The following is a 14,105-nucleotide window of genomic DNA, read 5'->3' as shown; positions in this document are numbered from 1 at the left end:
CTCAAGCCTTGAGCTTGAGCTCAAGCGATTTTCTCACCTCAGCTTTCTGAATGGCTGGGATTACAGGCATACATCTCATGAACTCAAGTCTTGAACTCAAGCCTTGTAGCCTTGAGCTTGAGTTCAAGTGCTCATCTTATCTCAGCCTCCTGAATAGCTGGGATTACAGGCAGGCGCCACCATGCTGGACTAATTTTTTCATTTTTAGTAGAGACAAGGTCTCATTGTATTGCCCAGGCTGGCTCGAACTCCTGGGCTCAAGCGATCTTCCTGCCTGGGCCTCCCACAGTGTTGGGATTACAGGTGTGAGCCACCATGCCCGGGCACCTGAGCATTTTAGATAAAGGATACTCAACCTGTAACTAATCTCTGGCTCAGAGATTCCCTCTAAAGTAATGTTTAAAATGAGTTTGAGGCCAGGTATGGTGGCTTATGCCTGTAATCCCAACACTGTGAGTGGGAGACCAAGGCGGGTGGATCACTTGAGATCAGGAGTTCAAGACCAGCTTGGCAACATGGTGAAAGCCCCTCCCTCCTAAAAATACAAAAACTTAGCCAGGTGTGGTGGCATGCACCTATAGTACCAGCTACACGGGAGGCTAAGGCAGGAGAATCGCTGAACCCTGGGAGACAGAGGTTGCAGTGAGCCAAGATGGTGCCACTGCACTCCAGCCTGGGTGACAGAGCGGGAAAAAAAAGAAAACTGGTTATAGGAAAAGCAACATATTGTGCATATTTCAAGCTCTTTTTTGTTTGTTTGTTTGAGATGGAGTCACCCAGGCTTGAGTGCAGTGGCACAATCTCGGTTTACTGCAACCTCCGCCTCCTAAGTTCCAGCAATTCTCCTGCCTTGGCCTCCCCGGTAGCTGGGACTACAGGCACGCACCACCATGCCTGGCTAATTTTGTGTTTTTAGTAGAAACGGGGTTTCTCCATGTTGGCCAGGCTGGTCTCTTAACTCCTGACCTCAGGTGATCCACCCGCCTCAGCCTCCCAAAGTGCTGGGATTACAGGTGTGAGCCACCGTGCCCAGCCTACTATAACCAGTTATTATCCATTACTGTTTAACTAGTTCATAAGTTGTAAATTTATATTTAATGTTTTGTTTGGGTCAAAAATATGTGAGATTGTGCTTAAGGTTTGCCTTAAAAATTTTAAGTTGTTATGTGTCTGTTTTGGTTTATTTAAGTTCCTCCTGGAAATTCTTTAATTTTCCTTGCGTGGACAGAAGAGAAAATCTGGCTCTTCATATGAAGAGTAATTCAGAATAAAAAGTTTAATAGTATGCTGATTACTTTTAGCTATGTTACTGAGCAAATGCATATTGGTTCCATTCAGTCTCGCTTTTATCAAACATATTTGAGTCAGTGTAACCTAAACCATGGATATGGTCGGTGGTAATGTGCTTTCCTTTTGATATAAGTAAAGATAATCATTTACTTGTTTTTTTTTTTTTTTTGAGACGGAGTCTTGCTCTGTCGCCCAGGCTGGAGTGCAGTGGCGGGATCTCGGCTCACTGCAAGCTCCACCTCCTGGGTTCACGCCATTCTCCTGCCTCAGCCTCCCGAGTAGCTGGGACTACAGGCGCCCGCTACCTCGCCCGGCTAGTTTTTTTGTATTTTTTTAGTAGAGACGGGGTTTCACCGTGTTAGCCAGGATGGTCTCGATCTCCTGACCTCGTGATCCGCCCATCTCGGCCTCCCAAAGTGCTGGGATTACAGACTTGAGCCACCGCGCCCGGCCCATTTACTTGTTTTTTAGGATATTTGCTTTGAAATTTCTTTTGTTAATGAGAAAAACATGTAAATTATCATTATTGTTTTTGAAATTTGTTTTAAACTGCTTTGTACTTTACTATATAATAAAAGTCCTTTGTTAATAATACTTCCTCCAGGTGAGAAATAAGGCTCAGCAAACATTTTTTGCTGCCTTGGGAGCTTATAACTTCTGTTGCAGAGATATCATTCCCTTGGTTTTGGAGTTCTTAAGGCCGGATAGACAAGATGTTACACAGCAGCAATTCAAGGTACAGGATTTTTTTTCTGTTTTACTGTAAACATTTTCAAACATACTGAAAAGTTGAAAGAATTCTACAGTAAACATCCATATCTTCACCATTGAGAGTCTATGTTTTGCTACATTTGTTTTATCGCATATCTGTTCAGTTTTTTATGTATTTCAAAGTAAATTGAAGATATCAACATGATTCACCTTTAAACAGGTATAATCTTTGTTTCATACTGATATGAGGACACTCATTATTTACTTATTTACCTCTGTTTGTGATCAGTATTATGATGAAGAAAATGTAAGAAGCAGACTTCCCTGAGGAAAAGAATTGTTGAACTTGAGTGCTAGTGGCCAAGTAGTCTGGCTGGCCTGTGAGAGAGAGGGATGAAAGACCAAGAAGTTTAGAGTAGTGTGACCAGCATGAAGGAAAGGCTTAAGACAGGAAGGAAGAAATATGGTAAGTTTGAGCAATGGTATGAAAGCTTATGTAATTGGAGTAGAAAAGAAAAGAAAAGATACAGGGTAAGGCAAATACTACATCCCATGGGGATGTAATAGAATATGGGTATATATAATGATTGCTTATACTGTCAGGTAGAAAGAAATAGATTGAGAGTGAATTAAGAGTGAGAACAGATAGGACTTGGTGATTGAACATGAGGGGACTGAAAAAAGGAAATGTCAAAATTACTAAGCTTTTGGATCGTACAACTAGTTGTTGGGCACATCAGAGAGAGCGAGAGTAGAATAGATGATGACACAGTTAATTTGGACTAGTTTAATTTGAAGTGGTTCCAGTGAACTAAGAGCACCGTCAACTGGGCAGTTAGACATCTGAGTCCGAAGATACCATTTCCATGTATGTTGATGATAATTGAAATCTATGGGCATGGATAAGAAAGCCTAGGAGGAGATTAAGAAGAGGACCAAGGGGCATATGTTGAGAAACTCCTTTAGAAGCCAATAGAAGAGCTGAGTGACACTGGAGAGGTCAGAAAGGTATCAAGAAATAGGGAAGAATCACAGAAGGCAGAGAGAGGTCTTTCTAGAAGGAAGAGTCAGTGAGTACATTCTTTGTTTTTTTGGAGATAATGAAGATGAACCCTAAACATGTTCCATGAAGCTTGTAAGTCAGAGGTGTCAATAAACTATAGCCCAGGCTCAGTTGTTGCTGTTTGCTTTTGTAAAAGTAAGAGCTTGCTTTTTAAAAACTTCTGTTGAAACACAGTCATGTTCATTCCTTTATGTATTATGTATGGCTACTTTCACTCTACAGTGATAGAGAAGAGTAGTTGAGACAGAGCAAATGGCTTTGCTGTTTACTTTCTGGCCCTTTATGGAAAATATTTGCTGACCCCCAGTGCAGATGTATAATTCAAGAGTCTTGTAGGTTTGACTCATTGACTGTCCTGTTGTTGACCTTAATGAGAGCAGTTTAAATGGACAAAATTAGAGAGGTCAAGCACAATCAAAATAGAAAAATATCTGTTAGATCAACAAAATCTAGGTTATGAGTGACCTTATGGAGAACCTGTAGAGAGGAGTGGAATACAAAGTCAGTAACAAGCTAGATTGGAATCAGGTGAGGTGAATTGGAAATCAAAATATTTTGATACTAATAACTCTTTTTATGAAAAAGTACTTTAGAAAGGATACCTGCTGTCATCAAAGGATACCTGCTGTCATCAGAATCATTGTGGTTAATTGGACTTTCATGAGTAATAAATACACAATATAGTTTTTATGTACTTTGTAAATTACTCAGCAACCGGGTGTTAACTACTATTTAATAAATTATTTCAAACACCAAACATTAGACCCTAAAATTTTAAGAGTGGCACATTTTGTGGTTTTTATGATATAGTTGAAGAAAATTACTATGGAATATATCTTCTTAGAAACATCCTTACATTTCTTTATTACCGTATTAGTAGCCATTCTTTGAGCAATTTCTTTTTTTCTTTTTGGAGACAGGGTCTTGCTGTGTCATCTAGGCTGGAGTACAGTGGCATAAGCACGGCTCATTGTAGCCTCCGACCTCTTGGGCTTAAGTGATCCTCCCACCTCAGCCTCCTGAGGAGCTGGGACCACAGGTGTGTGCCACCATGCCCAGCTAATTTTTGATTTTTTGTAGAGAAGAGGTTTCACCATGTTGCCCAGGCTCTCAAACTCCTGAGCTCAACCGGTCTACCTGCTTTGGCCTCCCAAAATGCAAGAATTACAGGCATGAGCCACCTCACCTGTCCCAAACTCTGTATTAAATGACTTAGAGAAAATATTAATGGTTGCCACTTAAGTGTCAAGTTAAAGTTTCTAAAAAGTAACATGTTCAATGTGTGAATATATTTTACTAACCAATGTTAAGCATTTAAGTAATCAGTACTCATTTAAAATCAACATGTAGGTGTGTTGGCTACAACTACACGATGCCTGTTATTTCCCATGTAAACATATGTAAATATTTTTTTCTGCAGGGTGCCTTGTACTGTCTCCTTGGAAATCACAGTGGTGTGTGCTTGGCAAACCTTCATGATTGGGACTGTATTGTACAGACTTGGCCAGCGATTGTTTCTTCAGGGCTTAGCCAAGCAATGTCCCTGGAAAAGCCATCAATAGTGAGACTGTTTGATGATCTTGCAGAAAAGATTCATAGGCAGTATGAAACAATTGGCTTGGACTTCACAGTAAGCAATGTCATTCTTTCATTCAAGTTTTAGTGGAAATCCTGCCTTGTTAAAATGCCCTTTATTTTTCTTGCCCTTTTTCCAGTAATAATATTTTTGGCATTTGAGTCCAGTGTTTTTTTTTAAAAAAGCATTTGTTACCTGTTTGCTTTTTGTACTTTCATTGATCATTAAGTACTTTCATAGATAATGAGGTAGAGCAGCAAGTTGGAGCATGGTGGGGAGACAGCCAGGGCTCCACAAAGGCTTACTGATTTGTTATATTTATGCTTATTTTGTGTCCACAGCTTCATTTTTCAAAGACTTAATTATATTTTACGAGGTTTACCATGCTAGCCAAAGTCACAAAAGATCGACTACTGGGTCCGGGTCTGTAATTTATAGTGAAGAAAACTAAAATTGAATGATTTGATAAATGAAAGACTAAAGAATATAACTTTCAGTGGTGCTCAGGTTGAGAGTTATAGCAGGTTTTCTAGGAACCTGCAAATCTGTATTTTTACCCCCTCAGAACATGGGGGTGAGTAAAAGAAGGATGAGCACAGCAGAATCCCCCTCTACCTTAAAGTGACTATGGTTGACATCTCTCCCCTGGTTTAAAAACCACTGTTCTAAATATATTCCTTTTAAATCAAACATAGGGTTGCTATTTGCAACTGTCTTTAGATTATACTTTATTTTTTAGAAAAAAATTTAATTGAGATGTAATTCACATATCATAAATATCACCCTTTTAATATGGACAGGTTGTATGTACAATAGTATAGTCACAGGGCTGTGTAACCACTTGAATTCCAGAGCATTTTCCTTTTTGTTTGTTTCTCATTCTCATTCTGCTTCATTCTGTCCCCCAAGGCTAGAGTGCAGTGGCATAATCATCCCCTGCCTCAACTTTCCTAGTAACTAGGACTATAGGTGTGCACCACCACACCCAGCTATTTTAATTTTTTTTTTTTTTTTTTTAAGAGAGACAGGGGTCTTGCTGTGTTCCCAGGGCTGGTCTCAAACTCCTGGCCTCAAGCAGTCCCCTCACCTTGACCTCCCAAAGTGCTGGGATTATAGAAATGAGCCACCATGTTTGGCCTCCACAATATTTTCATTGCCCCAAAACACAATGAGTACCTAATAGCAGTCACTTCCCATTCTTCCATACCCCAATGCCCTGGAAACCACTTTCTTTTTCAGTAAATTTTCCCGTTATTAGATATTTCATATAAATGGAATCATAAAATATGTGGACTTTTGTGTCTGGCCTCTTTCACTTAACATTTTCAAGGTTCGTTCAGGTAGTATGCATCAGAACTTCATTTTTTTTCCCTGCTTTTTTCTTTTTAACAAGATTCCAAAGTCATGTGTTGAAATAGCGGAATTACTTCAACAGTCAAAAAACCCCTCTATCAACCAGATATTGCTTAGCCCAGAAAAAATTAAGGAAGGAATTAAACGCCAACAAGAAAAGAATGCTGATGCCCTAAGGTAATTGATGAATGGTGTACTTCAATAGATGACATATAGAGAGTAAGTTTTGGCTTTTTTTGAGACAGAGTCTTGCCCTGTTGCCCAGGCTGGAGTACAGTGAGACGATCATGGCTCACTGCAACCTCCACCTCCCAGGTTTAAACTGTTCTCATGTGTCAGCCTCCCAAGTAGCTGAGATAACAGGCATGCACCACCACACCGGGCTATTTTTGTGTTTTTAGTAGAGACAGGGTTTCACCACATTGGCCAGGCTGGTCTCGAACTCCTGGCCTCAAGTGATCTGCCCACCTCGGCCTCCCAAAGTGCTGGGATTATAAGCGTGAGCCCCCATGCCTGGCTGATAGTAAGTTTTTAACATCTCTAAAATATAGATGTATACCATAATTGCTTAATGATGTTTACAGATTGACTTCTGAAAAAAATACAAAGAAATCGAGAGATAGTTATTACAAAGATTCCTGTTTTTTCTTTGTAAGCTATGGAGGTATAAAACGCCATCTTAAAAATAAGGTCAAGCGTGGTGGCTTTTGCCTGTTATCCCAGCACTTTGGGAGGTTGAGGTGGGAAGATCGCTTGAGCTAAGGAGTTCGAGACCAGCCTGGGCAACATGGTGAAACACTGTCTATACAAAAAATACAAAAATTAGCCAGGTATGGTAGCATGCACCTACAGTCCCAGCTACTTGGGGGGCTAAGGTGGGAGGATCGCTTGAACCTGGGAGGCAGAGGTTACAGTGAGCAGAGATTGTGCCTCTGCATTTCAGCCTGGGTAACAGAGCAAGACTCTGTCTCAAATAAAACAAAAAGTTATTTCACTGTCATACCTTTTTTTTTCCTAGTCAATTATCTTTCTTTTTTTTTTTTTTTTAAGGTAGTAATATTTCAGAAACTACGTAACTGTTACATATCAGTCATTAATTCCTAAATTCAAGTTTAGCAGATGTATCATTTTATAGTTCATACAATAGTAATGACTTTTTGGTCAAATTTGGTGTCAGGATTTTAATAAACTGTTTTTGGATTCTTGGTACCAAAGCACTTAAATCCTTCAGTGATGACACTCAAGCAAGAGTCTTCCTAACTTGATTGTGTCTTTGCCTTATAATTAGTATATGAATATGCCTCTTTGTTGTTTTCTAAGATGTGTATAAATAATAAACTCTTATAGCCTATGTAATATATTTCATAGGCTGTATCGTGTGTGTGTGTGTGTGTATGTGTACCACTCCCAATTAATTGATTACTACTTACAGAGTTACTTGTGCATGTCCACTCAGGAAAAGTTGAGTTCACTCTCCCTAGCCTTTCATGAGCTTTTCCCAGCATCTCTGTTCACCTGTCTGCTTTCATTCTGGCTTGCTTCTCACCAGGCCCTTTACAGTCAGGTGGTGAGAAGTAAGTGGGGAAGGAGGGTGAATTTGGCTAGAATTTGAATTTCTATTATATTTTTTGATGTTCATTTTAGTATTATAGTAAAGTAATACCTCACCTGATTTTTTTTTTTTTTTTAAAGGAACTATGAAAATTTGGTAGACACCTTGCTAGATGGTGTGGAGCAAAGAAACCTGTAAGTGCAAAAGATTTTTGTAATTCTCACAGCATTTATCTTAAATACTATAGGAGTTTTCTACAAGGAAGGCTATGAATGACTATGTCACAAAAAGTTGTATTCTGATTTGTGTATTTGTAAGCAGATTAAGAGGAAAAGAGATGGAGGGAAAGTTTGGGATTAATGATAGAAGCAGTGTTCTTCAGTAGACCTATTTTAATTCTTGAGAAACCTAAAATTATAAGGTGTTTCACATCCTCTTTTTTTTTTTCAAGTGGTTTTATGTGTGGTATGCTTTGTCATTTTTCCTCCTTTTAAGGCCCTGGAAATTCGAACATATAGGCATTGGGCTTCTGTCTCTACTGCTGAGAGATGACCGAGTGTTGCCTCTTCGTGCCATACGGTTTTTTGTTGAGAATCTCAACCATGATGCAATTGTAGTTCGAAAGGTACATACCTTGTTTTAGCTACAGTCTTGGGTTTGAGACTATGTACGTGACCTGAAGTCTTTAAATTCTTCACAAACAATACACACTTGGTTAATATATATCTTGAAGTATATTGATTTGAAATCTACCCCGTTGGTTCAGAGATGATAATGATTAATCTAACAAATATATAAGGACATGCTTAGGCACTGTGTGTTTAAACACTGGGAATATAGCTGGAAATAAGTTTATAGGCTAATGGGAAAGATTGAAAAATTAGAAAATTAGATGTGCAGTGTTTCAGGAGGGGTAAGAAACCTGAGGGTACAGTTTTGTACTCTCCAAGTGTCAGAGGTGAGGTGGGGGATTGGGAGATGGCCTAAGCTGAAGCATTGGAGAACGACCTTTAAAAATACCCTGAGGCTGGGCCAGGCTTGGTGGCTCACGCCTGTAATCCCAGCACTTTGGGCGACTGAGGCAGGTAGATCACATGAGGTTGGGAGTTCCAGACCAGCATGACCAACATGGAGAAACCCCGTTTCTACCAGAAGTACAAAATTAGCTGGACGTGGTGGCGCATGCCTGTAATCCCAGCTACTCGGGAGGCTGAGGCAGGAGAACCGCTTGAACCTGGGATGGGGAGGTTGTGGTGAGCCGAGATTGTGCCATTGCACTCCAGCCTGGGCAACAAGAGTGAAAACTCCGTCTAAAAAAAAAAAAAAATACCTGGAGGCTAAGATTTGAAGAATGAGCAGGTATTGGTTTAACAAAGAAAGGGTCAAAGTTTTCTAGGAGGAGAGACTAGCATGGGTCAAGACTGTAGAGTAAGAACTGCCTGTGATTTATTCTAAGTCAGATTTAGCACTCACATGGCTGTACTGCCAGATGTCAATAGATGAGGTGTTTATAATTGTGCCTTTTTTCTTTTCTAGATGGCTATCTCAGCTGTTGCTGGTATCCTTAAACAGCTAAAAAGAACCCACAAAAAGCTGACCATTAACCCATGTGAAATCAGTGAGTACTACCAGAAGTAATTAATAGTACTTTCCAATAAAACTCAGAAAATTTTTTTGACATGTATACATTTTAGTTCTTGACCTCAAATATTGTTCTATGGATATTAACACAAAATATGAAATAACATTATGAAGGAAACAGTTGACTTAGTAAAAGCCAGTGATAACTATCTACAAAAATAGGTTGATTCTTTCTGCCTTCATATTATTTATCTCACCCACTAAGCATTTATACTAATTATTTCATCAACCATATTTCAGAGACTTAAATTGCTGTTATTAATTTGTTAAATGTTTCCCTTTGGGTGGGATTAGGGACAAGGTGAATTTTCTTCCTCATACCTTATTGTATTACCAGAATTTTTCAGAAGAGAAAACCATTTTTTTCTGGTCTCCAATCCAGGATTAAAACATTGCATTTCAATTGTATGATATCTTTAGTTTCCTTTAATGCAACGTTTAATCCTGGATTGGATTATAGTCCAGAAGAAAATGTTTAAAAATTTTTTTAAATGTAAAGTACATTTAGTGGGACAGCCATCCAAATATGAGTAAAGTCTGTTGATGAAATAATTTTACTGTATTAATGTAAACTTTGAGAATTGTATTTTGATTATTTGAGATGATGTCTACAGTTGATACTCATAGTTTTGATAAGTATGTGTGGGGAGAGAGAGAAAATATCAAAATGTTAAAATTTGGGTGTCTCAGTGAAAGTTATGTGGGAATTCTTTGAGCTCTGTAAGTCTGGAATTATTATTTCAAATCTAAATAGTTTAAACAAAATTAATCCATTTAATTTTGGTAAAAGGAATGAAGTAAGTTTTATCCTTGATCTTTTCCCCTAAAATAACTGATTCAACAAAATTTAGTAGATAATCCCATCTTCTCTGTTTTGAAATGTGCCCCCAGTTGCTCATACATATGTTACCTTGTCTTGAGAGAATTTTAATAGTGTTGTATTGTGAAGACAAAGTTACACTGGTACTGTTGATTGAAATTTGAGAATAACTGTTGGGTGAATGTTTTTAAATTCATCAAATGTGATTGTCTTTTCCTTAGGTGGATATCCTAAACCCACCCAAATTATTGCTGGTGATAGACCTGATAATCATTGGTTGCATTATGATAGCAAAACTTTACCAAGAACTAAAAAAGAATGGGAGTCTAGTTGCTTTGTGGAAAAAACTCACTGGGGATACTACACCTGGCCAAAGTAAGTAACTTACTGTGTATCTTATCATTAAATGCCTTTGATATAACTGTTTTATCATATTTCAGTTTCTGGGGAGGTTCAGAGGCACTTGAAGGTTCTTTTATCTTTCCCCTTCCCTAGTCCTCTCTTTCTTTTGCTCCTGCCAATGCTACGCCTCATTCCTGCCTCTTTCCTTGTATGAAAACCCTTAGCCTTTCTGAATCCCATGGTTATATGGCTAAGGAGGTTATTAATAGCTGCTCTAAATTATATTCCTACCTATTAATAATACACATGCCTAAACCAGCCCAGAGAAATACATACTTTTCTCTCCTTATTAACTCCATTTGTCATTAGGACACAGTGATCTGATAGATTTTTAAAGCCTAGACTGTTACTGCTGTACTCATCTCCCCAAACTTAGCATCTAGTTAGAGTTCATTAAAAGTGCCTTCTAATGCTTTCTATCCATGAAGCTCTAATATTTTTTTCTATGCGTATGATAAATATGAACTCTTACTATATAGGAATATGGTTGTTTATGCTGGTGTGGAAGAGCAGCCTAAGCTTGGCAGAAGCAGGGAGGATATGACAGAGGTAAGCATTCCATTTCACCATGGTTCAAATGCATCTTATTTTGGGCCACTGATTTATCTCAACCTCACTTCAGTTCTTCTTTTTCTTTTTTTTTCTTAATACAAGTTGTGTTTTTCAGTATAGCGCTGCATAAATATTGGTGACTATGTAATCCATTCTCCCCAAGCCCTTTATACCAGTGCCAGTTGACATAGATCTTAATATATCTAAGACTGAGTTACTACCCCATTCAGCACTCCCTTGGCTACTGCTTTATGTAGTTTGCTGCTCATTTCTTGTATCAGTTCTGTTATAAGTGTTTTAAAGGAAAAGTTAATGACTGATTTTTAGTTTTCTATTGCATATAAATTATGGGTACTCCGTAAACACATACTGGTAGATTTCAGTTAAAACTTGACTTAAACTTCATTTAATTTACTTCATTTTGAAAGTTGACTTGGTTGGGAGCCATGGCACATGCCTGTAATCCCAACACTTTGGAAGTCTGAGGCAGATGGATCACTTGAGCCCAGGAGTTTGAGACCATCCTGAGCAACATGGCGAAACCCTGTCTCTACAAAAAGTACAAAAATTAGCTGGGTGTAGTGGTGCACACCTCTAGTCCCAGCTACTTGGGAGGCTAAGGTGGGAAAATTACCTGATTACCTGCAATGTGCCATGATCACACCACTGCACTCCAGCCTGAGTGACGGAGTGAGACCCTGTCCCAAAAAAAGAAAACAAAAAAGAAAGTTGACAAGGGTTTTTAAGTTTATGTATTCCTCAAGTTAATGGTGGTGTAACTTTTTCTGGTTCTGAACGGTTGGTTTACCTTTTAACTTCTGGTGTTTTATAAATATGGAAGTGATTTGTTGGGGCTTGATTTATAGTTTTGGGGATTTTAACAAATTGCACACCAGATGTCACAGTTGCTTTCAGTCTTCATTTCCCAAGCAGAACATTTGTTGATTTTTAATTTACAGTGTGAGAAATAGGATTCAAACTTGAGAATCTGAAGGAAAACTTATTCTTACTGTTTTAGCATTTTTAGAGGGAGATAGTTGGTTTTAGAAATCATTGTTATCTATGAGAACTAAAAATTCATTGAAACAAAAATACAGCCTGCTTTTGACTATCAAAATCTTGTAATTTTAACTTTTTCAGAATCATGTATTTAAGTGGATTTTAAACCCTGAATATTGTTCTTTTTTTTTTAACTTTATAGGCAGAACAGATTATATTTGATCATTTTTCTGATCCTAAATTTGTTGAACAGTTAATTACTTTTCTATCATTAGAAGACAGAAAAGGAAAAGATAAGTTTAATCCACGACGTTTTTGTCTCTTTAAGGTAACTATATTATTTACATATCCTCTTTGTAATGCTTAGTAACTATTCAGTTTGTATAACTATTCATAACTTATAAATATTTGATCAAGGCTAGCCATCTGCTTTCATCTAAAATGGCACTGGAATTTACACTGAACATGTACAGACTTTTGTTGTTGTCATTGTTCCCTAAACAAGACATTATAACAAATATTTACGTAGCATTAATATATAATACAATTGGTAAACATTGTATTAGATCTTATACGTACTCTTAAGATGATTTAAAATATATAGGAGGATGTATTACCACTTTATGTAAAGGACTTGAACATTTTGGTATTCTGGAGTGGGGATCTTGAAGCCAGTTCCCCATGCACACCAAGGGATGACTGTATTTATCTTTAATGTTTGTTGTAATTGGCACTAGAAGGAAAAAAATACCCAAAACAATATGTGTTTTTTATGTTTAGTTGCTTTTTTTGAGGTGTGATACTTAGAAAGATTATTAATATTTGTTTCATTGGTTACATTTTAATGTGATATTTAAAATGACAATATTACTATTTTAACTTATCGGAATTGTTAAAGCAGTTCTAAAGGGGAGTGCGCTTGGAGTTTTTAAGCACATTAGTAATGTACAGAATAATTACAAGCATAATTATAATTGAGATGATAGCCATTTGAGTACTGAAGAACTGTCTTTGTTTTTATAGGGTATATTCAGGAATTTTGATGATGCCTTCCTGCCAGTTCTGAAGCCGCATTTAGAACGTTTGGTTGCAGATTCACATGAAAGCACCCAGCGATGTGTTGCAGAAATTATAGCTGGTTTAATCAGAGGTTCTAAGCATTGGACATTTGAAAAGGTGATGTATTAATATTTGTACAGAACATTTCCTGTTAAAGCTATGTTACCCATTTTGGTGGCAATTCCCAACACATTAGATACTGACAATTAAAATATGAAATGTTCAGTGATAGGAAATATGCCGATATGTAGACATTGCTTTTGATTACAGATTACAGCCTAATGGTCTCTAAGAACATTTACTATCTTTAAATTTTTGAAATATTTACCCACATTGGTGGAAAAAATCCAAAAAAAAAAAAAAAGAATTCCAGTTTCTTGAAGAAGAGGAAGATCCTGGAACATTGGTCCTACCTTATTGCACTGTGTCACTCTGCTGATGGTGCATGTGCGCTTCTCCCTTCATTAAGCCATTCCAGCTTCTCATTAAGTCCTTTCTCTTAGCCTCTTTATCATTTATATTACTTGCCTAGTCTTCTAGACAGTTGGAGTTTGACTCTCCCTTTTAGAGTATCCCTCTTTTTAATTGTAAGATTTAGTTTTCATACACCTGTCTTTAAGGTTAGTTTGTTAGCAAAATGCACCAGACTAAAAATAACCTGGTCAAATGTCAGGACTACCTGAACATAAGGTAGACCATTATTTTGTCGAAGGGAAGAAACAAATAGGATTTTTTGGTCAACTTTTAGGAGGACTGCAAACACTTTTGCTTACAAGAAACAATTTTATTTTAAAATGTTACATGTGGTCTTGTCATCTGTTACGTTACTAAAGCCACTCTTGAGTTACCTGTTTTGTAAAACGTAATTCCTTTCCCTATATGTTCTTTGAGATAAAGCTTTTTTTGGTAAAATCAAAACAGTGCTGCCATTGAAGATTTTGTCTCAAACCCTTCCTGCTGATTGAAGAATTCCTCCCTCCCTTCCTTCCTTCCCTCCCTCCCTCCCTCCTTCCTTGTCTGCCTTCCTTCCTTCCTTCCTTCCTTCCGTCTTCCTTGTCTGCGTTCCTTCTCTTTCTTTTTTTTTGGA

At 37.7% G+C, this 14,105-nt stretch overlaps 1 protein-coding gene across 2 annotated transcripts in view; it reads left to right on the top strand.

Annotated features, from left to right (window-relative positions):
* Positions 1 to 14,105, top strand: part of PSME4 (proteasome activator subunit 4) — a 106,237-nt gene that overhangs the window by 65,558 nt on the left and 26,574 nt on the right. For both annotated transcript variants that reach the window (XM_073022981.1, XM_073022980.1), the window contains 10 exons: positions 1,895 to 2,026; positions 4,485 to 4,694; positions 6,034 to 6,170; positions 7,686 to 7,739; positions 8,041 to 8,170; positions 9,082 to 9,163; positions 10,228 to 10,381; positions 10,888 to 10,957; positions 12,162 to 12,287; positions 12,983 to 13,135. In XM_073022981.1, coding sequence (XP_072879082.1) covers positions 1,895 to 2,026; positions 4,485 to 4,694; positions 6,034 to 6,170; positions 7,686 to 7,739; positions 8,041 to 8,170; positions 9,082 to 9,163; positions 10,228 to 10,381; positions 10,888 to 10,957; positions 12,162 to 12,287; positions 12,983 to 13,135 — 1,248 coding nt within the window. The remainder of the gene's footprint in view (positions 1 to 1,894; positions 2,027 to 4,484; positions 4,695 to 6,033; positions 6,171 to 7,685; positions 7,740 to 8,040; positions 8,171 to 9,081; positions 9,164 to 10,227; positions 10,382 to 10,887; positions 10,958 to 12,161; positions 12,288 to 12,982; positions 13,136 to 14,105) is intronic.

Source organism: Chlorocebus sabaeus, chromosome 14, assembly GCF_047675955.1.
Source record: "Chlorocebus sabaeus isolate Y175 chromosome 14, mChlSab1.0.hap1, whole genome shotgun sequence".
NCBI lineage: Eukaryota > Metazoa > Chordata > Mammalia > Primates > Cercopithecidae > Chlorocebus > Chlorocebus sabaeus.
The sequence above is the reverse complement of the archived record's forward strand: the minus strand, read 5'-3'. Positions and strand labels throughout refer to the sequence as shown.